The sequence below is a fragment of the Schistocerca gregaria genome, chromosome 4 (genome assembly GCF_023897955.1).
Source record: "Schistocerca gregaria isolate iqSchGreg1 chromosome 4, iqSchGreg1.2, whole genome shotgun sequence".
Classification (NCBI taxonomy): Eukaryota; Metazoa; Arthropoda; class Insecta; order Orthoptera; family Acrididae; genus Schistocerca; species Schistocerca gregaria.
The window spans coordinates 613,209,758-613,235,059 of record NC_064923.1 but is presented as its reverse complement, the minus strand read 5'-3'; the positions used below and the strand labels follow the sequence as shown (position 1 = coordinate 613,235,059).

The 25,302-nt window shown below is 37.4% G+C and overlaps 1 protein-coding gene across 1 annotated transcript in view; it reads left to right on the top strand.

Moving 5' to 3' along the window:
* Positions 1 to 9,444: 9,444 nt before the first annotated feature.
* The window catches only part of LOC126267833 (dynein regulatory complex subunit 4-like), a 128,143-nt gene continuing 112,285 nt past the window's right edge, over positions 9,445 to 25,302 (top strand). The window contains exons 1-2 of the mRNA XM_049973137.1: positions 9,445 to 9,526; positions 19,331 to 19,371. Coding sequence (XP_049829094.1) covers positions 9,445 to 9,526; positions 19,331 to 19,371 — 123 coding nt within the window. The remainder of the gene's footprint in view (positions 9,527 to 19,330; positions 19,372 to 25,302) is intronic.

Sequence of the window (25,302 nt, the reverse complement as noted above, 5' to 3'; positions counted from 1 at the left end):
TTAGATCACATAACATCAACAGAAAGTAAATAGGAAAAAGAAAACACTACATGGCAAGCACCCGTATCATCTAACACAGCCACACATCGATCAAGACGCATCCAACACATGGCTAAGAAAAGGCAATATATACAGTGAGACAGAAGGATTCATTATTGCAATACAGGATCAAACAATAAACACCAGATATTACAGCAAGCATATTCTTAAAGATCCCAATACCACAACAGATAAATGCAGACTTTGCAAACAACAAATAGAAACAGCAGATCACATCACAAGTGGATGTACAATACTAGCAAATACAGAATACCCCAGAAGACGTGACAATGTAGCAAAAAAATACATGAACAGCTTGCCTTACAACATAAACTTATAAAACAACACGTTCCCACATACAAGTATGCACCACAAAATGTACTGGAGAATGAGGAATACAAATTGTACTGGAACAGAACAATTATAACACATAAAACAACACCACATAACAAACCTGACATCATACTCACCAATAAAAAGAAGAAATTAACACAACTAATCGAAATAGCCATACCCAATACAACAAATATACACAAGAAAACAGGAGAAAAAAATTGAAAAATACATCCAACTGGCTGAGGAAGTCAAGGATATGTGGCATCAGGATAAAGTTGACATTATACCAATTATACTATCAACTACAGGAGTCATACCACACGATATCCACCAGTACATCAATGCAATACAGCTACATCCAAACTTATATATACAACTACAGAAATCCGTAATTATTGATACATGTTCAATTACCCTTAAGTTCCTAAATGCAATATAACATATACCGTACAGTTAAAAGGAAATCACGCTTGATCAAGGTCCACGTCACTTTCCACTTTTGACCAGACATAATGTCTGAGATAAGAAAGAAATAATAATAATGGTTCAGGACAGAACTAATGAAGCCTCGGACAAGTGCTGTCATGGTCAGGGATGACGCTTGAACCCTATGCCCGTCCACAATGGTAACAACACTGCTAGCCACATGGAAAATGATTTAAATCCAAATAGAGGTGTTTTGCAGGATATGCTTCCTGCAACCAGTCTAGAAGGAAATCAAAGACAGAGGATGAGATGGTCAGATGAAGGTAACCGACACCTCATGTTCTGTTATTACCAAGCAACAAACTTAGGAACCTACACAACTGGATACAGACCACAAGTATACACAACATTAATTACCAGATACCCAGAATTAAAATTTTTAACAGAACAATGACTAGCTGATCAGATTCGTGTAATAATCAAACATAACAGGATACCCCAGTCAGAATTAGAACACATCAAACAACAAGTGCAACAAATACTGGAACAAAATAATGTGCAATCAGAAGAAGAAGAAGAAGAAAATACAGTAATGGACTCAAATGTCCCAGAGCAAACAAACAAAGAACAACAAGCATCAATTAAAAAGTCAGAGGAAAAAGAAATCTTAAGACAGCCCCCAGAACAAGCACAAATAGAACTGACACACATGTTAATGTAAATAAAAGAGAAAGAAACTTCCACATGGGAAAAATATATTAAAAACAAAGATTCCAAGACTTACCAAGCGGGAAAGCGCCGGTAGATAGGCACAATAAATAAAACACACAAACACACACACAGAATTTTGAGCTTTCGCAACCAGCGGCTGCTTCATCAGGAAAGAGGGAAGGAAAAGGAAAGATGAAAGGATGTGGGTTTTAAGGGAGAGGGTAAGGAGTCATTCCAATCCCGGGAGCGGAAAGACTTCCCTTAGGGGGAAAAAAGGACAGGTGTACACTCACACACACACACACACACATATCCATCCGCACATACACAGACACAAGCAGACATTTGTAAAGGCAAAGAACTTCTTTTCATTTTCTCTTCTTGTTATTGGCTCCAAATCTTGTGTCTAGGGAACATTCTTGAGGCTGTAATTTTTATAATATTATGGGTTCTTATCAAACTGAATAACTGATGAAGATTTTCATGTTGCTATGAAAATCTTTTTATTTTATCCCATTCTTCTAAATGAAACTGACTTCACAATCTTCATTTTCGTAAAACCAATAATTACATTGTTGTTGACAAATGTAGAAAAACATCTACTTCCATCAGAGACATGCCCCCTGCTACTTACATTCTGCCATATTCACAATATTTCAAAGAGTTTACAAAGCAAAATAGTTTGCGAACTTTCTCGTCAAAAGAAAAATCATCACCAAGATATAACACTATTTTGGAAATGTGTCCAGAAACAAATTTAATAATTTGCATCAGAGTGTACAATTTGTAGTATAAATTTTAAATGTGTCAGAAGTTTCATAATTTCAATTATTTTTGAAAGAAGAGTAATTTTAACTGTATGTACAGAGTACTGACAAAATAATTTCTTTTTACATATTTTAGCCTGAAACATAATACATCATATACAAAATCATATGAAGTTCATCCAGTTAGACTGCTGATATAATGTTCGCCAATACAAGAATCGATAATATACATCATATTGGTTATTTCTACAAAAAAAAAAAAAGGAATGTTAAAGAAGGTGACCAATTATAGTATCCAGTCCAAAAATTAACATTCTCAAGTGTGGAGACTTATATATCAATACAATGAAATTAGATGATATTAGTAACACATATTTGAATATCCTCTGCAGCCATGACATAATGTCACTTGTAAACTGTCCAACTAGACTGACTGGATAGTCTTCCTCAGTAATAGACCTTGTAGTAAAGAAACTTCTGCAGGTTACTTGTTCAAAATCTAGGCCTGTCAGATCATCTCTGTCAGATATTAAAAGCAAATATTTATGTAGGAAGTCCACTATATTGAATGAATAGAAAAGTGTCTTCTCAGAACCAAATTTTCTTTGAATTGAATTGAATTGAATTTTATTTGACCCTGTAAGATTACATTGTGTACAGTAAATGTACGTGTAATATAGGACAGGTCAAAGTGTTAACATTTCTTATCACTTATTTTTCTACACCTTTAGCTTACATTTTTACATTACTGATAATGAGTAACAATATATACAAATTTAATGGCATAAGTATTCTGCAACACTGTAAAACTCTTTTTCAATGAGATAGTCTTTAAATTTCTTTGGAAAGTCATGTAAAGTACACTATCTTTCAGGGTTTTGGGCAGACTTCTTAGTAGTCTGATACCAAAGTACTGGGGTCCTTTTTCTAACATTGCCAGTCGGTGGCGTATGCTCCGTACTTCATTCTTCTTTCTTGTATTGTGGGTGTGTACACTAGCATTTGTAATCCAGCCCTCACTACCTTTTGTGATGTACATTATTGTTTTATATATATATGAAAAAGTTAAGATATTTAAATTCTTGAAACAGTTTCTGCGTGTTTCAGAGGTCTTTTTTCTTAAAATGTCCTAATTGCTTTTTTTTTTGTAATGTGAATACTCGTTTTGTCTCTTGTTTGTTTGAGTTTCCCCACACAGTCACTCCATACTGTAAGTATGGTTCGAAAAGTCCATGATACACTGTACACAGAAGGTTCTTGTCTGAATACTGTGATAGCTGCATCATTAAGAATATGACAGAGCTCAGTTTCTTACAGACATTATTAATATGTTTTTTTTTTCCATTTCAGTTCATTATCCACAAGAATACCTAAGAATCTAGCTGATTCTACTTCTTCCAGCCTTGTTCCATCAACCTCTAAATCCATGTCTACAGCCTTTTCCTTGTTTTTAAACACTGCATACATAGTCATTTTTAGATTTATAACCAGTTCATTTTCCATCAGCCATTGAGCTGTGACATTTGCAGATATGTATGCTCTTCTCTCAAGCTGTTCCATATTTTGGTCACTATTTAGTATTGTCATGTCATCAGCATAGAATATTTTCTTTTCTTCCTCCTCAACACCTATATCATTAACAAATACATTAAATGACAATGGCCCCATTCCCGAACCCTGCGGCACTCCATATTTGACGGATTTGGTTTCTGATTGGTACGAGTTTCCTAATGATACATATTGCTTGCGGTTGCACAAGTATGATTTTATCCATTCACCTGGTTGCCCCCAAATGCCATAGTTGCTTAATTTTTGTATCAGCATTCTTGCTCAATGGTGTCAAATGCCTTTGAAAGATCCAGAAACATTGCAGAGACAACCTTTTTCTCATCCAAGGACTGTAAAATGTATTCTGTTAGACTGAAAATTGCTGATTCTGTAGATTTACCCTTTCTGAAACCATGTTGTGTGGGCATCAGAATGTTATGTTTGTCCAAATAGTTAACTAATCTGGTATACATAAGTATTTCTAGGATTTTTGAGAAACCTGATATCAGTGAAACTGGTCTTTAGTTGTTGGGATCATCCCTACACCCTTTCTTGTACACTGGCACTACCTTCGTTATCTTCAGTTTTTCTGGAAAAATTGCATCTCTGAAAGAATAGTTTGCTATGTTCTTCAGTGGTGTTATTATCTCCTCACATACCAGCTTTATTACATGATTTGATATTTCATCATCACCAGCTGATTTCTTGGACTTCAGTCTCTGTATAGTTTTCCGTAATTCATCTTCTGTGACTGGTCTTAAGAACATAGTACTGCATGATCTTTTTGGTACCTTAATATCCTTCTGTTTTTGGCTATTTCTTTCCAATTTTAGGTTTTCTACTACACTGATATAGTTATTATTCAGTATGTTTGCTATTTCCATACCATCTGTGACCACTGTGTTGTCTATTTTAATTGACCTAATACCTTCTTCTTTGTTTGACCCATCTTTTTCCTTTCTTTCAGCACTGATTGCATTCCAAGTTGCCTTTGCCTTGTTTTTTGAGTTTGCTATAGTGGTGTCAATTGCTCTTGCTTTCGCTTCTCATGTCTCATTCCAGATATGACATGAAAGGTGGGAGGAAATGTGTGCAGAAGCAAATGTAAACAAAATGAATTCATGACAATATTTAAACTAAAATCTGAGGATGCAATACCCAAAACATTGCATTCCATTAGAGCATAACAAAGTATATGGTTGACAACAGGTATTAAAAATCATTTGAAACTTTAAGGTATCTCACATCAATAAAAAATATCCAGACTGACCTAGCTTTTTCAGAATTTTACAAAAATTGCAGGAGAACTTATAGAAAGGTATTGGTAGCTGCAAAAAAACATGCAAACAGTAAAACATTAATAAAGGCAGATAACAAAAGCAAAAATATCTTGAACATAATCACACAGGAGACAGTAAATGTTGGACCAAAACACCTGAAAACACAGATTAAAAACAAAGATACTCAAATCAGAAACCCAAAGGAACTATCAAACTTTGTGAATGAATACTTCAATGGCATTGCTGAAAAACTGCAAGAGAAATTTTCAGAAAATTATATTCTACACCACCAGGACCAGCCACCACACTCAATGGTGCTCTTTCCAGCAACAGAGAAGTAAAACTGGTAATACATCAATTAAACAATAAAAGATCCACAGGAAAGTTGCCACTCACCATATATCAGAGATGCTGAGTCGCAGATAGGCACAACAAAAAGATTGTCACAAATAAACCTTTTGGCCAATAAGCCTTCATCAAAAATAGATGACAGTGACAAACACACACACACACACACACACACACACACACTCAAACATAACTCACACACACACATGACTGCACTCTCAGGAAACTGTAGCCCTACAGTGGTGTGGTGCGGCTACAGTTGCCTGAGACTGCAGTCATGTGCATGTGAGTTGCATTTGTTCGCACGCACCTGTGTGTGTGTGTGTGTGTGTGTGTGTGTGTGTGTATGTGTGTGTGTGTGTGTGTGTGTTACTGTGATTGTGTTTGTCTATTATCTATTTTTGAAAGAGGCCTTACTTACTGGAAGCTTTATTTATAATATTCTTTTTGTTGTGCCTATCTGCAACTTAGCGTCTACACTACATGTTGTGTGGCAACTTTCCTTTTCATAATATTGTTACATTCTATCCTGCATTTTCCTTTATTTGAGAAAAATCTACAGGATTAGATGACATCCCAGTCAGTGTGCTTAAGAAATGTATAAACAACATAAAAAGACCTTAACAATAATAATTAATGAATCTTTCAGATCTGGCTTACCTGAATATCTGAAACAAGCAAAAGTAATACCAATACTAAAAATGGTGACCCAGAAAACACAGAAAATCACAGACCAATTTCTTTACTATTTTGAATTTCTAAAACAATAGAAACCATAATGAAAAATAGAATAATGATGTACTTAAATAAATACAACTTTCTATGCAATGAACAATTTGGTCTCAGGCCCGTAAGAAATACACAGTCAGCTATAGCACAGATACAGTTGTACTTGAAGCACTAGACAAGGGCAAAAATGTAACAGGCTTTTTTTAGGATCTATCAATGGCATTCGACTCAGTTGACCACTGAATTTTACTACTCAAATTAGAAATATTAGGAATAAGTTTATACTGAAAGGCTAATAAAAAATATTCTATTCTCTCCTATTCTGTTCCATTATATTTGGAAAACCAGGTGCAGAGATTTGAAATCTCACATATTTCTAAAAGACTAGTAGTAAAATACTTATCAAATCTGAAATATAAAGTTGATTTCTGAGTGAATCATAAGTTTATTTTTGAATCTATTCATAGTGTACATGATGTCTCTGCCAGGGGAGCACTGTCGCATCTGGAAATAAAAAACTTTCCCTCAGACAAAAGGGGATGGGGCTATAAGAGATGAGCCAAATAAATGATTGGTTGGTTGATTTAGGGGAGGGGATTTAAAAGCGAGGTCATTGATCCCATCACATTAGGGAACAATGGGGAAGGAAGATGAGTATGTCCTTTTAGAAGAACCATCCAGGCATTTGCCTAAAGCGATTTAGGGAAATCATGCCAAATAAACCCAAACTTGTGAATGCCAATCGCTGTTTGTTTATGTGATTGATTGGGTGTGCAAATGATCAGCATTGTTATAATTATCAACAAAATCTATAGATTTGGACTACCAGAATGTAAATAAATGGCTATCAGGAATAACAGGTAAGAAAGATTACATATTAATCTTCTCAGTGTATCCAAGAAAATGAAATTTTGACAGAAAATTTTTGCTATATCACTACACTACTAAGGACCAGTGTACAATCCCGGCTAGCAACCACATAAGTTCTATTCTTTAAATAGCACAAAAACGTGTTGTACAAACACATAATAATGCCTAACTGAAGAATAAATATGAGATAACTCAACTGATTATTCTGGCAGGATTAGTGAAATTAACTGGAGAATACGTTTTGTCAATGGCAGGAATAGTTATAGAATTAGTGATGACAAGATTGTTTGTTAGAACAAGGAAGGAAAAGAAAAAGGGACATCACAAAAATTATATTGAAGAATATGATGATTCTAAATGTGTATAAAAATTTCGTACTACAACTTTTCGATCTCATGCTTGAGAAAGTGGAGCATATGAATGAAATGTGAAACTGTTTTATAACATAAAACTTTTTGCTTGTTTTAGGCCTAATTAGCATTTGATAATGGTACTTTGTGAATTATATTCTATTGTGTCATTTATGTAAATGAAATGAGGTAGATATAAATGACCATTTGTGCCAGATCAATCTCTCTTATTTGGCATGTTACAATCATTGCAGTATTAGAAAAGCCTATTTCATTTTATCTAGCAAACAGTCAAAAAATAGACGTAATCAAATCAAGAAACCACTCCATTCTTGGGTACTATTTGTATTATCAGCTTTTTCAGTATCAGACAACCACATTTTGATTTTTCATGTCCCAAAATGTTTGATGAACTTTGGTGAGATAGTAGATTTTTTTGCAGAAAGGAAAGCATGCTGTCTGAAGTTGTAACAAGGTTAGAGAGAGGAAAATACTGGGATCTAACCATCGAAAAAATGTGTACCATCCGGAATGTCTCTTGTCTTTACTGGTTTTGTGTTTCCTATATTTAATTCTATGTCACACAGAAGAGAAAGTTATTACATTATAGAAAATAAAGGGTAAAAATTTTCTGAAGAGTTCTCATTCTATGGTTGCAAATAATCCCACCCAGTATTAATTGTGAGTTTTTTTTAAAGGGGTAGGATGTCAAACTGGCCAACTGGGAGCAGGAGAGGCACCACAGAACATTTTAATTTCCACTGTTCTGAATGTGGGTTTTATGGCTTCCATCATGAAATATACAGGTTTGAATTCCATAGGGTGAAATACAGTAATGTGTGATAGAGGAATGCTGTGTGAACAGGCATGACAGTGCACTTTGGCACACTTAAAACCAAATAACAAGCCATACCTTTCGTCAAACATGTATGTTTTATACATCAAACTCTTCAGATTGATGTGTGCCAATAACTGAACATATTTTTGAAAAATCAAAATTTTTAAGTCATATATCAAAAGCTTATGCAGTTATGGGATATGGTTTTGGAGAATAAGTGCTAGGAACATACAGACTATTTGTAAGATACAGAAAAGAGCTGTACAAGTAGCAAAAAATAGCTATAATAGGGCACACTGTGTGACTACATCTATAAAACATCATGTATATAAGAAAAAATCTTAATCTGCATACTACAAACAGAACAATACATGATCATACAACCAAATCCAGACAGCATTTACATCTAAACAGAAGGAACAAGTAAAAAACTCAAAATAGTGTATTATACTATGGAATAAAAATCAAACTGCTACAAGAAACAGAAGACGCAAATGATCCCCATGCCTTTTGCCAAAGCCTAAAATAATATTTACTAAATAATAGCTACTGCAGTGTAAATTAATATTTAAATAATTATAGATTGTGACTTAATGTTCATAAACATTGCACTAAGTAACAGTTTCGTGATATGATTAGAGAAACAGAACTACGTAAAACACAGTTAGAGGAATGCTTATATTAATAAGAAATATTGTACAAACATTTGACAACATACATAGAATGTATATTGTTCTATGGATGAAAAATAAATAAATAAATCAATCTTCTGTTAATAACCCTTCCTGAAATCCAAACTAACTTTTAGTAATGATATTTTGGTCACTAAGGTGCTTACCAATTTTGGAATTTATAAACATCTCTAATACTTTGGAAAAACGTATGATGTGACTGGCCAATAGTTACAGTATCTGCATTGTCTCCCTTTGTATCAGTGATTTTAAAACTGCATACTTATTGATCAAGCATTAACTGATTTAGACAAAGAAAACTATAGCATGGGTGTAATAGATCTACAATTATTTCACATTTCTGTCAAATTGTAAATATAAAAGTCATTACAGAAAAAAATGAAGAGAATGTATGTCTGTAGATGAGTATTTTGTAAGCCAAAAAGGCATGAGTTTGTCAATCAATTAGCTGATCAAACATAGTAAATAGTGTAAACAGAGGTAGATGCAAATGAAAAATTCAAAAACGTCATGGTATTTTACAATCTAAAATATGAAGAGACTTTTACTAAAGTATTATATCCATTATTCAGCAATGAAACAAAGCAAATGGGTGCCAAAAGATATCAAAAAGTCATCCCAAACACCAAAGCACCTCAGTTCCATTAAAAACAGCTGACCTAAGCCATCTTTCTCACACTTTTATAAACAGTGTAGGCCAAACATACGGGAAAGTGTTGCCTGCAGGAATGGGGGCTCATAATTTTATTGATTGATTGGTATATTTATTCGGCTGCTGAATAATACAAAATGTACTGATGACATCAATTGTTGATACAATGCTTCTTATTAGATAAACATACAAAGATTTTTACAATTTTATCAATTGTCATAATTAGTATTACAAGTGTTCTATATAACATTGCTTAAAGCATGAGGAATTCATGAATATTAAGTGGCTCTATAATTAATTCAAATATCCATTTGCCATGAGAGTGCCTTTAGTATGTAAGTATGATTTAAGCCTTTGAAAAGCATTTACACTTTCAGATTCCTGTGGTAGCCTGTTGCACAATTTTAGACCATTGCATGGCATACTATTCTCTGCTTTTTACTTGTTTTTCCTGGTAAGGTATAAGCTGTAACTGAATCTAGTTTCATGGTCATGTATTTGTGATGAAGCAAGCAGGGATCTCCTGACTTCCTCTCTTGTTTTGCCATCTCCCTCCTTAAATTAATTTTATTTTCATTTTTGCCTGATTACCATTAACATAAACAACTGATGATGGTTGAAGTAGAGAGGATACAAAATGTAAGCTTACAATGGCAAGGAAAGCGTTTCTGAATAAGAGAAAATTGTTAACTTCAAGTAAAGTTTTAAGCGCCAGGAAGTCGTTTCTGAAAGTATTTGTGTGGAGTGTAGTCATGTATGGAAGTGAAACATGGACAATAAATAGTTTGGACAAGAAGAGAATAGAAGCTTTCGAAATGTGGCGCTACAAAAGAATGCTGAAGATTAGATGGGTAGATAACATAACTAATGAGGAGGTATTGAATAGAATTAGATAGAAGAGAAATTCGTGGCACAACTTGCCTAGAAGAAGGGATCAGTTGGTAGGACATGTTCTGAGGCATCAAGGGATCACCAATTTAGTATTGGAGGGCAAGGTGGAGGGTAAAAATCGTATAGGGTGATCAAGAGATGAATACACTAAGCAGATTCAGAAGGATGTAGGCTGCAGTAGGTACTGGGAGACGAAGAAGCTTGCACAGGATAGAGTAGCATGGAGAGCTGCATCAAACCAGTCTCAGAACTGAAGGCCACAACAACAACATGAGTATAATCTGCATTTCCATAAAAGTGAAAGGTTGGCCCTCAGTCTTAAGGAATATACCACCAGGTCTAATATTGTGCTAAGTTTTGTGTATGGAATTAATTTCCTAATTTATTTTGACTATTCCTTGTTAATACTTTTTATATGTTGAATTCAATAATTGTTTCATCACTTAAATTCTGTTGTTGACTTATAAACAAATATGAATTGTGTGCTAATTATAAACATGTAGAAGAAGAACCACTAGGATTCTTAAAGTATTTACTTGGCTTTATTCAAAAATATATTAACAAAGCTAGCCCTTAATTATTTCCAAATAATTACCAGGTTTGCCAAAAGTATTGTTTGTATAACTATATCTGTTTATTTCATCATTTGAACAAATAACTCAGCTTAACCCTTGTAGTAATAGAAACTGTTAAAAAGAAGCAAGTTTTCAATGTATGCAGTTAACTGAATGAGTTATGTTTTAATTGTAATTTCTGTAACTTTAAACACCAAAAAAGTGTAGTTTCAGTGCCTATTATTAAGAATATATATAAAGACACAATTTTTGGTCCCAAGATAGTCAGTCCATGGCCGATTTTCAGACAAGAAACCTGTTTTGGTTAGATCAATAACAATGCATCAACTTAACCATGAAGTAAATGTAACACAAACAGATCATGTGTTAAAATAATGCCAGTGTCTGTCCAATAGTGTCACATATACCAAATTATTCTACAAGGGTTAGGTTTTTACTGCTCATAGATATTCAACAGTAAACTATTGTAGCAGTATGCTGATCTTTGCCTGCAAGATATTAAAGAGGCTTATCAAAAGTTAACCAATAGTGAACTGGCCATATTTACTGTGTAATATTGGGGGGTTGTGAACAGTGAAATGCAACTATGCAACTGTTCCCTTTCTTCCAGGAGTGCTAGTTCTGCAAGGTTTTGCAGAAGAGCTTCTGTGAATAGGAGACGAAGTATTGGTAGAATTGAAACTGTGATGACGAGTCATGAGTTGTGCTTGGGTAGCTCAGTTGGTAGAGCACTTGCCCGTGAAAGGCATAGGTCCTGTGTTCAAGTCTCAGTCTGACACACAGTAATAATCTGCCAGGAAGTTTCATATCAGTGCACACTCCACTGCAGAGTGAGAATATCATTCTGGAAACATTCCCCAGGCTATGGCTCTACTATGTCTCTGCAATATCCTTTTTACAGGAGTGCTAGTTCTGCGAGGTTTGCAGAAGAGCTTCTGTGAAGTTTGGAAGATAGGAGACAAGGTATTGGTAGAATTGAAACTGTGAGGACGGATCATGAGTCATGCTTGGGTAGCTCAGTTGGTAGAGCACTTGTCCATGAAAGGCAAAGGTCCCGACTTTGAGTCTCAGTCTGGCACACAGTTTTAATCTGCCAGGAAGTTTGAAATCCATACAGTGTATGAGGTGTTCAAAAAGTCTCTCTGCAGTGCCGTATGATTGTTAGCCATGCATGCTGGATGATTGTTCACCTGCCTGGGTTACTTCCCTTTAAGTGGACTCTCCCAACATTCCACTGCTTTGTTTATCTCAGTAAAAATGAATATTCAACAAAAAATAACTTGTATTTAATGGAGTTTCATTTCAGTATATTCACTGTGGCATATGGCATGCGCAGCTAACAATCATACGGCATTGTGGAGAGACTTTTTGAACACTCCGCATATTGCTTCATACATTAATAAGGAAATCAGTCAATCAATCAGTCAAGCCCTCCTAAAAGTATTCTTTACTTAAGTGATACATAGAAAATTGAGCAAAGGATTTTAATTACATAGTGGCAGCAATATTTTAATAATGTACTATATTTTGTTAGCTTCAGTGATGGTGATTCTTTCCATTTACTCTGTAACTGTTCTTACTTGTATCTGTTGTGCTGTGCTAGTATAATGGCTTGCAGAAAATTCATGGCTTGAGTTATGCAGCATTGTGAACCTATTTGTTCTGTTGCAGTTAAAAAATGTTTGTTGAATACATCAGCAACTGTTTTTGGATTACTAACAAGATGATTCTCAGTCAACAATAAGCCCACAAAATAATTCCTCTTGAGCTTCTGCTTTGAATTCAAACACTATAAAATTCATACAAGCCAACCAGTAAAGCAGACCAGATTGTTTTTCCTGTTATATTGCCAATAGTTATCCCCATTGTTCCTTTTCTGCTGATGTTCAAAATTTCTTTCTCTATTAGCATTTTGACCCTGATTGGAGTTACCACTATCTCTATTTCTGCAGCTGTCACCATTGTGATCCCTATCATTATAATTGTTATTGTGCATGCTTCTTTCTACTGCCCTATTGAGCCTATCAACATATCTAAAAACTGTTCAATGTAATCATCAGGTCCATGTACTATATCCCATTGCAAACATTCTGGTAATCTTCTTTTAAGTGCATCAATCAAAGTCATTTTGTCAAATGGTTTGTCAGTATGTGTTAATTTCTTATGCTGATTCTTGCAAAACTCTTCCAGTGTACCATCCCTATTCTTATAATTTGGACTATTCAAAAATTCACACTTAATTCTCCCCCGTTCAGCTTCCAACCAAAATAAATTAAAAAAAACTTTTTTCAAAACTTTGATATGTCTTCCACTGACTTAAATTTACATTTATCTAGGACAGAGCTATGACTTCAAAACATCTTTTAACAAATTTAATCTTTTGGTCATGACTCATGCCTGACACAAAACTATCTCTACGGTGGTGTATAAAATCCACTTGATGGAGATTGATGGAAATCTTTTGATTGGTTCTTGGTCCACACAACACCATTACTTGAATACTGATTGTTGTGAATACAATTTTCCTGAAATTTTTTGATCTAGAAACATTTATATTAATTAGCATGCTATTTTTCACATTTAAATATTTTTGATCTAGACTGCTGAAGTTCTATTCCATTTTTTCCTCTATGACCTTCTGTTGAACTCTGACATCATTTACATTCTTCTTCTGTTGTGAAGATTTTGCAACTAACTCATTTTCCGAAACAATGAATTTATTTCCTAATACACTGAGTTTTTCATTCACCCATTTTTTAGACCCGAAACCTGATTGCTAAGTTGGTCTCTTTGGTATTGTACCCAGTCCATTGTGTCACTGTTTTCAGTTTTCAGTTCATTTAATTGTCCTTGTAGGGAATTAAATTTTCCAAGTAACTGATCATTAACTGCACTATATATGTCTGTTTTTATTTCTATTAACTGATCATTAATTGTACTGATTTTTGCCAAAATCAACTGCATAATATCAGTTTTCACTGTTTCTTTGCTTTCTACACTTTCACTTAGTTCAAACATCTCTAGGGTGCGTCCCATAACTTTCACTTCATCACCACTACCCTTGTCTCTATTCATCTTTCCAGCAATCACAGGAGTCCACTTATCTTTTCTAATGCTCTTTGTCTTAGTTGTCAAGTCCTCTTTCAATTCATCTGGTCCATCATCACTGTTGATACAACTTTGTTGTGCAGTCTTCTGGCCTTCTTTCTCTTCTGCAATAGACAAACTTTGCTATCAGTCAACAGATCCTGGACAAGCCCCCAATTGGAGTCTTACCCTCCCACATGCCACTATTGAAGCCCTCATTCTTTGCACGAAGTTTGGAAACTTCAAGAGGAGTAAGATAACAAAAAAAGAATTTTTTACTTATATTGATTATCTCATTGTTGATGTTGTTGCTGGCTCAAAATCTTGTCTGGGGGTACATTATTGCTGCTGAAAATTTTGATTTAACATTGGGGTACTTGTTGCACTAAATAATTGATGAAGAATTGGCTATTGCTATAAATATCTTTTTATTTTATCCCATTCTTCTAAATCACACTGACTTTGTTGTTATTGTTGTTGTTGTGTTCAGTCCTCAGACTGGTTTGATGCAGCTCTCCATGCTACTCTGTCCTGTGCTAGCTTCTTCATCTCCCAGTACCCACTGCAACCTACCTCCTTCTGAATCTGCTTAGTGTATTCATCTCTTGGTCTGCCTCTACAATTTTTACCCTCCACGCTGCCCTCCAATGCTAAATTTGTGATCCCTTGATGCCTCAGGACATGTCCTACCAACCGATCCCTTCTTCTAGTCAAGTTGTGCCACAAACTTCTCTCCTCCCCAATCCTATTCAATACCTCCTCATTAGTTACGTGATCTATCCACCTTATCTCAGCATTCTTCTGTAGCACTACATTTCGAAAGCTTCTACTCTCTTCTTGTCCAAACTAGTTATAGTCCATGTTTCACTTCCATACATGGCTACACTCCATACGACTTCCTGACACTTAAATCTATATTCGATGTTAACAAATTTCTCTTCTTCAGAAACGCTTTCCTTGCCATTGCCAGTCTACATTTTATATCCTCTCTACTTCAACCATCATCAACCATCTCCCCAAATAGCAAAAGTCCTTTACTACTTTAAGTGTCTCATTTCCTAATCTAATTCCCTCAGCATCACCCAATTTAATTTGATTGCATTCTATTATCCTCGTTAGGCTTTTGTTGATGATCATCTTATATCCTCCTTTCAAGATACTATCCATTCTGCTCAACTGCTCTTCCAGGTCCTTTGCTGTCTCTGACAGAATTACAATGTCATCGGCGAACCTCAAAGTTTTTACTTCTTCTCCATGAATTTTAATACCTACTCCAAATTTTTCTTTTTTTCCCTTTACTGTTTGCTCAATACACAGATTGAATAACATCGGGGAGAGGCTACAACCCTGTCTCACTCCTTTCCCAACCATTGCTTCCCTTTCATGCCTCTCTACTCTTATAACTGCCATCTGGTTTCTGTACAAATTGTAAATAGCCTTTCGCTCCCTGTATTTTACCCCTGCCACCTTCAGAATTTGAAAGAGAGTATTCCAGTCAACATTGTCAAAAGCTTTTTCCAAGTCTACAAATGCTAGAAACGTAGGTTTGCCTTTTCTTAATCTTTCTTCTAAAATAAGTCGTAAGGTCAGTATTGCCTCATGTGTTCCAACATTTCTACGGAATCCAAACTGATCCTCCCTGAGGTCTGCATCTACCAGTTTTTCCGTTCGTCTGACTTTATAATTTCCATATTCAAAAAGCCAGTGATTACATTGTTGGTGATAAACTTATAAAAACATCTACTTCTGTCTGAGGCATGTCCATTACTACTTACTTTCTGTGGTACTCACATTATTCCAAAGAGTTTACAAAGCAGTAGAGTTCAGAAACTTTCTTTACAAAACAAGAATCTTCACCAAATTATATCATTATTTTATAAGTTAATCCAGAAATAAATTTAATAATTAGAGTTGGATTGTATGATTAATAATATGAATTTTAAGTATACCAGAAATTTCATAATTTCAATTATTTTTAAAACAAGAGTAATTTTAACTGTTCATACATATCAATTGTAACACATTAATTTCTTTTTTATACATTTTAGCCTGAAATGTAGTAGACCATATACAAAATCATATGAATTCTTTTAGTGAAACAGCTCAGATAATTTTAACCTATGCACGAATTGATAGTATATACAATATCAGTTATTTCTATGTTAGAGGAGGGTGACTCATTATATGCTGGAGAGGGAATAGGGAAGGGGTGGGTGGGTGAAGGACAGTGACTAATGAAGGTTGAGGTCAGGAGGTTTCTGGGAACATAGGATACATTGTGGGGAGAGATCCGACCTGCATAATTCAGAAAAGCTCATGTTGGTAGGAGGATCCAAATGGTGGAAGCTGTGAAGCCATCATTGAAATGCAGACATTGTGTTGGGCAGCATGCTCAGCAAATGAATGATACAGCTGTTTCTCAGCCATAGTTTGTCAGTGACCATCCATGTGGAAAGACAGCTTGGTTGTCATACTCACATAAAATGCAGATAACATGGCTGGTTTCACAGGTAATGCCACCTCTGATGGGATAGGTGATGCTTGTGACAAGACTGGAATAGGCGGTGATGGGAGGATGTGTGGGACAGGTCTTGCATCTAGTTCTATTACAGGGCATGAGCCATGTGGGAAGGTCTTGGGAGAGGGTTTGAGAAGGGATGGATGAGGATATTGTGATTGTTTGGTGTGTGACAGAACACCACTATGGGAGCAGTGGGAAGTTTAGAGAGTAGAACATTCCTCTTTTCAGGGCACAGTAAGAGGTAGTTGAAACCCTGAGAGAGAATGTGATTGAATTGCTTCAGTCCTGAGTGTTACTGAGTCAGAAGAGGAATGCTCCTCTGTGGCCAGTGTGACTTTTGCAAGTGGTGGGTGACAGGAGAGATAAGGCATGGGAGATCTGTTTCTGTATAATGTTGGGAGTGTAATTATGATCTGTGAAGATCTCTGTGAGAACTGTAGTATATCTGAAGAGGGACTGCTCATCACTACAGATGTGACGGCAGCAGTTGGCTAGGCTGTATGGAAGAGTTTGATAAGGATGGAGTTCTGATTAGCCATCTTTGTGGAGGGTGTCAACATCAAGGGAGGTGAAGTGAATGGGAAAGAAGGTGTTGTGTTTCTTGAGAAATATGATTGTGGTTCTTTCCACAGTTGTAGCATTAGTTTGCGTATTAAGGGACTTGGGGAATGATGGTGAGACTGGGATTGGGTTTAAGAAATTCTGAAAAGTTATCAGGGGTTGATCTGGGGCATAAAAATGAGCATGTGGATTATGGTTGGATGAAGGAGTAAACTGTGTCAAGCAGGTTTCAACACTGGTCTTTGGTTGAGTCTGTTTGGTAGGGTTGGTGACTAGAAAGTTTTTCCATGATGGGGACTGGGAGAAAAAGAGAAGATCCTTACAAGTCCAGCATGATTGAATTTGGGAGTGGTGCAAAACGTAAGGCCTTTGGAAAGGACTGACACTGCTGTCGGACTGAGGCTTTTGGAAGAAAGGTTCAGGTCTATTTTTGAGGTCTTTTTAGGTTCCAGACTGTGTGTGATGGTGGGAAGAAGTTTTTGAGGGTAGGGTGATTGTAGTAGGGTGGGGTTTTCAGCCATGAGGGGATGTAGGATAGGTTTGGAGGCTGTTGTAAATGTGATGGTTGGTGATAGGCCAAGGTTAGTGTACAAGGTGAATAAGTTGGAGAGTTTTATGAGGTGGTGTTACACATGCTATTCTAGTTACTACACAATATGCTCATCCATACCCACTCACTCATTGCTCCCAATCCCTTACCTCATGACACATATCCTTGTAATAGATCTAGATGCAAGACCTGTCTCATGTATCCTCTCACCACCACTTACTCCAGCCTAGTCACATGTAGCACTTATCCCATTGAAGGCAGGGTTATCTGTGAAACCAGTCATCTTTTCTATAAGCTAAGCTTTGACCACTGTGCTGCATTTTACATTCTATGTGGGCATGACAACCAACAAGCTGTCGGTCTGCATGAATGGCCACTGCCAAACTGTGGCCAAGAAACAGCTGGACCACCCAGCTGCTCAGCATTCTGTCCAAAACAATGTTTTTCATTTAAATGATTGTTTTGTAACCTGTGACAACTGAATCCTTTCTACCAACACCAGCTTTTCATAACTGTGCAGGTGGAACTCTCCCTGCAGTATATCCGACATTCCCAAGACCCTCCTGGCCTTAACCTTTCCTGTTCCCACTCCAGCACTACACATCCTTCTATCCCACCAATGCACACTCGGTCTTTTTTACTTCTCTACTTTCCCATTTCTGTCACCCCCCCCCCCTACCTCTGCCAATCATCTGAGTCTCATTCCCTGGCTCTGCCCAGCCACCCCCCCCCCCCCCCCTTGCCCCCATCGCCCAAATTACATCTTCTTTCACCCTTGCTGTCTGGCCTTGGCAACCACAGATGGTGCTCATGTGTATGTGAGTTTTGTTTGCATGAATGTGTGCACATATGTTATCCAGTTCAGAAGAAAGCCTTTGGCCAAAAGCTTACTTGTTTAGCAGTCTTTTTGCTATGTCTGTCTGCAACTCAACTTCTCCACTATATGGTGAGTGGCAATCTATCCTTTTAAAAGTGTTGTCAGAAGCTATATATTGTTTTTTAAAGATAGTGGCAACAACATTGATGTAGAAGTATAAGCAGTTTACAAATGCATACTACACATTAATTGTTGAGGCAAAGTCTCATGCCTCTCCAAATGTTAATACTTTGTGGATCAAGCCTGAGCATATCTCAGGCCACAACTTTTTGTTAAAAAGATCATGTCTGAGTATAGATTGGGCCATGATTATCTCAATGCATGAGCCTTCTGTCACTCAAAAACTGGGCCAATTACATATGAGATCAGTATACAGAGATCTCGCTGTGTGTCCCTTCATTGCTGCTGCTTTCTGTTGTCAACATTAATGAATATAGCGCCTGCTGTAATAAATGGCCAAGCTAATATGACTGCATTGACATAATTCTGTTGAAAAATATGTCATGTTTACTGAGTGAGACTTAAATTTTAGAAGTTTAAGAGGAAGGAACAGCACAAAAATCACCTTGCTCTTTTTCTTTCAAATGATAGTTATACTTTCTCTCATTATTTTGAAATTTGTGTACTATCAAAGAATTAAGGTAAATATCAGAAATAAATCTTGAAGACTGTCCTTTTTTAGTATGCACTACTCTTGAAGATAGACCAATTTTGTATGTGACGGTAATGTGAAATGTGATTTATTAGTCTCTTTACATACATTGTATAGATCATATGATCTGTTGTACAGGAGCCATGTCAGGTTTAGCAAAAATATAATGAATAATGATTTACAGAAATTTGTTTTACACTATTTTAAGAATAATGCCAATAAATACAACACTAGAATGTTTACTATAAATCAACAGTTTACCAATTTCTTTTGTTGTACACAGACAACACTGCAATATTAGCTAAAGATTTTTATTGTTGAAAGTGTCAGGCTATCTTCCATGAATTCTTCAATGGTGTAGTAATATTCTATTAAAATATTTTGGAGTAAAATTTTCAGTGAACCAATATCCATTGTTAATATGTCTCTTACTTTTAATTTGTTATATATATCTAGCCCCATGTACAGTGGTGTCTGAGCATAAATCTTTAATCGACATGAAGGAAATTTGAAGTTTTTCTTGTGATGAGTACCATAGCTATACTTAAAAACAGGACTTTTCAAGATTATGTTGATTATTATACACAAAAATCATCATCATCATCATCATCATTTAAGACTAATTATGCCTTTCAGCGTTTAGTCTGGAGCATAGCCCCCTTATAAAATTCCTCCATGATCCCCTATTCAGTGCTAGCATTGGTGCCTCTTCTAATGTTAAACCTATTACTTCAAAATCATTCTTAACCGAATCCAGGTACCTTCTCCTTGGTCTGCCCTGACTCCTCCTACCCTCTACTGCTGAACCCATGAGTCTCTTCAGTAACCTTGCTTCTCCCATACATGTAACATGACCCCACCATCTAAGCCTGTTCATCTTGACTGCTACATCTATAGAGTTCATTCCCAGTTTTTCTTTGATTTCCTCATTGTGGACACCCTCCTGCCATTGTTCCCATCTACTAGTACCTGCAATCATCCTAGCTACTTTCATATCCGTAACCGCAACCTTGTTGATAAGGTAACCTGAATCCACCGAACTTTCGCTCCCATACAACAAAGTTGGTCGAAAGATTGAACGGTGCACAGATAACTTAGTCTTAGTACTGACTTCCTTCTTGCAGAAGAGAGTAGATCGTAGCTGAGTGCTCACTGCATTAGCTTTGCTACACCTTGCTTCCAGTTCTTTCACTATGTTACCATCCTGTGAGAATATGCATCCTAAGTACTTGAAACTGTCCACCTGTTCTAACTTTGTTCCTCCTATTTGGCACTCAATCCATTTATATTTCTTTCCCACTGACATTACTTTCGTTTTGGAGATGCCAATCTTCATACCATAGTCCTTACATTACTGATCTAGCTCTGAAATATTACTTTGCAAACTTTCAGTCGAATCTGCCATCACAACTAAGTCATCCGCATAAGCAAGACTGCTTTTTTGCGTTCACATACACTCCTGGAAATTGAAATAAGAACACCGTGAATTCATTGTCCCAGGAAGGGGAAACTTTATTGACACATTCCTGGGGTCAGATACATCACATGATCACACTGACAGAACCACAGGCATATAGACACAGGCAACAGAGCATGCACAATGTTGGCACTAGTACAGTGTATATCCACCTTTCGCAGCAATGCAGGCTGCTATTCTTCCATGGAGACAATCGTAGAGATGCTGGATGTAGTCCTGTGGAACGGCTTGGCATGACGTTTCCACCTGGAACCTCTGTTGGACCAGCGTTCGTGCTGAACGTGCAGACCGCGTCAGATGACGCTTCATCCAGTCCCAAACATGCTCAATGGGGGACAGATCCAGAGATCTTGCTGGCCAGGGTAGTTGACTTACACCTTCTAGAGCACGTTGGATGGCACGGGATACATGCTGACGTGCATTGTCCTGTTGGAACAGCAAGTTCCCTTGCCAGTCTAGGAATGGTAGAACGATGGGTTCGATGACGGTCTGGATGTACCGTGCACTATTCAGTGTCCCCTCGACGATCACCAGAGGTGTACGGCCAGTGTAGGAGATCGCTCCCCACACCATGATGCCGGGTGTTGGCCCTGTGTGCCTCGGTCGTATGCAGTCCTGATTGTGGCGCTCACCTGCACGGTGCCAAACACGCATACGACCATCATTGGCACCAAGGCAGAAGAGACTCTCATCGCTGAAGACGACACATCTCCATTCGTCCCTCCATTCATGCCTGTCGCGACACCACTGGAGGCGGGCTGCATGATGTTGGGGCGTGAGCGGAAGATGACCTAACGGTGTGCGGGACCGTAGCCCAGCTTCATGGAGACAGTTGCGAATGGTCCTCGCCGATACCCCAGGACCAACAGTGTCCCTAATTTGCTGGGAAGTGGTGGTGCAGTCCCCTACAGCACTGCGTAGGATCCTACGGTCTTGACGTGCATCCGTGAGTTGCTGTGGTCCAGTCCCAGGTCGACGGGCACGTGCACCTTTCGCCGACCACTGGCGACAACATCGATGTACTGTGGAGACCTCACGCCCCACGTGTTGAGCAATTCGGCGGTACGTCCACCCGGCCTCCCGCATGCCCACTATACGCCCTCGCTCAAAGTCCGTCAACTGCACATACGGTTCACGTCCACGCTGTCGCGGCATGCTACCAGTGTTAAAGACTGCGATGGAGCTCCATATGCCACGGCAAACTGGCTGACACTGATGGCGGCGGTGCACAAATGCTGCACAGCTAGCGCCATTCGATGGCCAACACCGCGGTTCCTGATGTGTCCGCTGTGCCGTGCGTGTGATCATTGCTTGTACAGCCCTCTCGCAGTGTCCGGAGCAAGTATGGTGGGTCTGACACACCGGTGTCAATGTGTTCTTTTATCCATTTCCTTGAGTGTATCTTGATCTCACCCAGCCAGTCTATTGTTTTCAACATATGATCCATAAATAATATGAACAACAGTGGAGACAGGTTGCAGCCTTGTCTTACCCCTGAAACTACTCTGAACCATAAACTCAATTTACCGTCAACTCTAACTGCTGCCTGACTATCCATGTAAAGACCTTTCATTGCTTGCAAAAGTTTGCCTCCTATTCCATAATCTCGTAGAACAGACAATAACTTTCTCCTAGTAACCTGGTCATATGCCTTTTCTAGATCTATGAAGCATAGATACAGTTCCCTGTTCCACTCATAACACTTTTTCATTATTTGCCGTAAGCTAAAGATCTTGTCCTGATAACCTCTAAGAGGCCTAAATCCACTCTGATTTTCATCCACTTGGTCCTCAACTAATACTCGCACTTTCCTTTCAACAATACCTGAGAAGATTTTATCCACAACGCTGATTAAAGAGATACCTCTGTAGTTGTTACAATCTTTTCTATTTCCATGTTTAAAGATTGGTGTGATTACTGCTTTTGTCCAGTCTGATGGAACCTGTCCCGACTCCCAGGACATTTCAATTATCCTGTGTAGCCATTTAAGACCCGACGTTCCACTGTATTTGATGAGTTCCGATTTAATTTCATCCATTCCAGCTGCTTTATTGCACTGCAATCTATTGACCATTTTCTCCACTTCCTCAAATGTGATTTTATTTCCATCCTCATTCCTATCCCATTCTACCTCGAAATCTGAAACATTGCTGATCGTATTTTCATCTACATTGAGCAACTCTTCAAAATATTCCCTCCATCTGCCCAAGGCATCCACAGGATTCACCAGCAGTTTTCCTGACCTGTCCAAAATACTTGTCATTTCCTTCTTACCTCCCTTTCGAAGACTGCTGATTACACTCCAGAATGGTTTTCCAGCAGCTTGACCCATAGTCTCCAACCTGTTTCCAAAGTCTTCCCAAGATTTCTTCTTGGATGCTGCAATTATCTTTTTGGCTTTGTTTCTTCCTTCAACATAACTTTCTCTGTCTACCTGAGTTCTAGTATGTAGCCATTTGTGATACGCCTTCTTTTTCCTTTTACAGGCTGCCTTGACTGTATCATTCTACCAAGCTGTTCGCTTCATCCTACTTTTACACACTACTGCTCCAAGACGTTCTTTAGCCACTTCTAGTACTGTGTCCCTGCACCTTGTCCATTCCTTTTCCAATGACTGTAATTGACTACATCCAACTAACTGGTACCTTTCTGAGATCGCTGTTATGTACTCGAGCCTGATTTCCTTATCCTGAAGTTTCTCCACTCTTATCCTCCTACATATGGACCTGACCACCTGCACTTTCAGCCTCACAATCCCAGTTTCACTGCAGGTTAAATAATGATCAGTGTCATCAAAGAATCACCTGAATACACGTGTGTCCCTCACAGCCTTTCTGAATTCCTGATCTGTTATTATATAGTCAATGACAGATCTGGTTCCCGTGCCTTCCCAAGTATACTGGTGAATGTTCTTATGTTTAAAAAAGGAATTTGTGATTACTAAGCCCATACTGGCACAGAAATCCAAGAGTTGTTTCCCGTTCCTGTTGGCCTCCATATCCTCTCCAAATTTACCCATAACCTTTTCATACCCTTCTGTTCGATTTCCTATCCTGGCATTAAAATCACCCTTGAGCAGAACACTGTCCTTGTCCTTTACTCTAACAACTGAATCAGGGAGTGCCTCATAAAAACTATCCCTCTTATCTTGATCTGTCCCTGCACAATGCGAATATACTGACACAATCCTAATTTTCTTGCTAGACACTGTCAAATCTATCCAAATCAGTCGTTCGTTTACATACCTTACTGCAACTATGCTGGGTTCCATTTCTTTCCTGAAGTAAATCCCTACACCCCATTGTGCTATTCCTGCTTTGACTCCTGACAGGTAGACCTTGTATTCTCCCACTTCCTCTTCTTTCTTACCCCATACCCGAATGTCACTAACAGCTAAAAGGTCCAGCCCCATCTTACTGCAGCCTCTGCCAACTCTACCTTCTTCCCAGGGTAGCCCCCATTGATATTAATAGCTCCCCATCTCATTACCATTTGTTTGCCAAGTCGAAATAAAAATTTTAAAAATGTACAATCAAGTAATTGTTAGTATTTTTAATTTCTTGAACAATGGGCAACATGACTCATTTTTGTGGGCAGCACACATCTCTAATGATTTTCTTCCTGTACAGCTTCTACAGTTTCCCCAAAAAATTATCTCATACTGAGTAACAAATTCAAAATAACTAGGGTAGACTGTCTTTCTTGTGTCCATTAGAATGGCACCAGATAAAAAAAAAAAACATTGAAATTCTAGGGAATTTAGTTTATTTGTTGGGAGTCTATATGTGTCTTCCAGTTTACACTTTTATCAAGCATCAATATTTAATGGTAAATCATTTATATACAACAAGAACAGCTAAGGACCCAGTACTGAACCCTGTGGAAGTCCTTTTGAAATTAGTTTTCCATTCGGAGTGAAGGTCAACTGAATTTGATATTAAAATGACTCTTTGTTTCCTTTCTGTCAGGTAAGAGATGAACCACTGTAATGCAGTTTCTTCAATCCCATAGCTCTTCAGGTTGTAAAGTAATAATGATTGGTTCACTGAGCCAAAGGCTTTAACTAGATCACAGAATATTCCTGAATGGTCTAGTGATGAGCTTATTTTTTCTGTAAATTCTCTGATGGCATTTATGGTGCTTTCCCCTGTTTGAAAACTAAACTGATTTTTACAAATAATGTCATTTACTGCAAGGAAATTTTCTAGTTGTTTTGCCACAAGTTTTTCAAATATTTAAAAAAAAAAAAAAAAAAAAAAAAAAAAAAAAAAAAAAAAAAACAGGAAGGAGAGAGATAGGCCAGTAGCTTTTCATATCTTCTGGTGATCCCTTTTTAAATAATGGCTTAATCTCTGCATATTTTAGGACATCTGCGAAAGACCAATGTTCAAAAGACTGGTTCACAATAATAGTCAGTGGGACTGAAATAATATGGTGTACTCCCTTGATTACTATGGAAGGTGTTCCACCCCATCTAGCTGAATTTTTGTTTTTTAATGATAATATTATATTTGCCACATCCTTC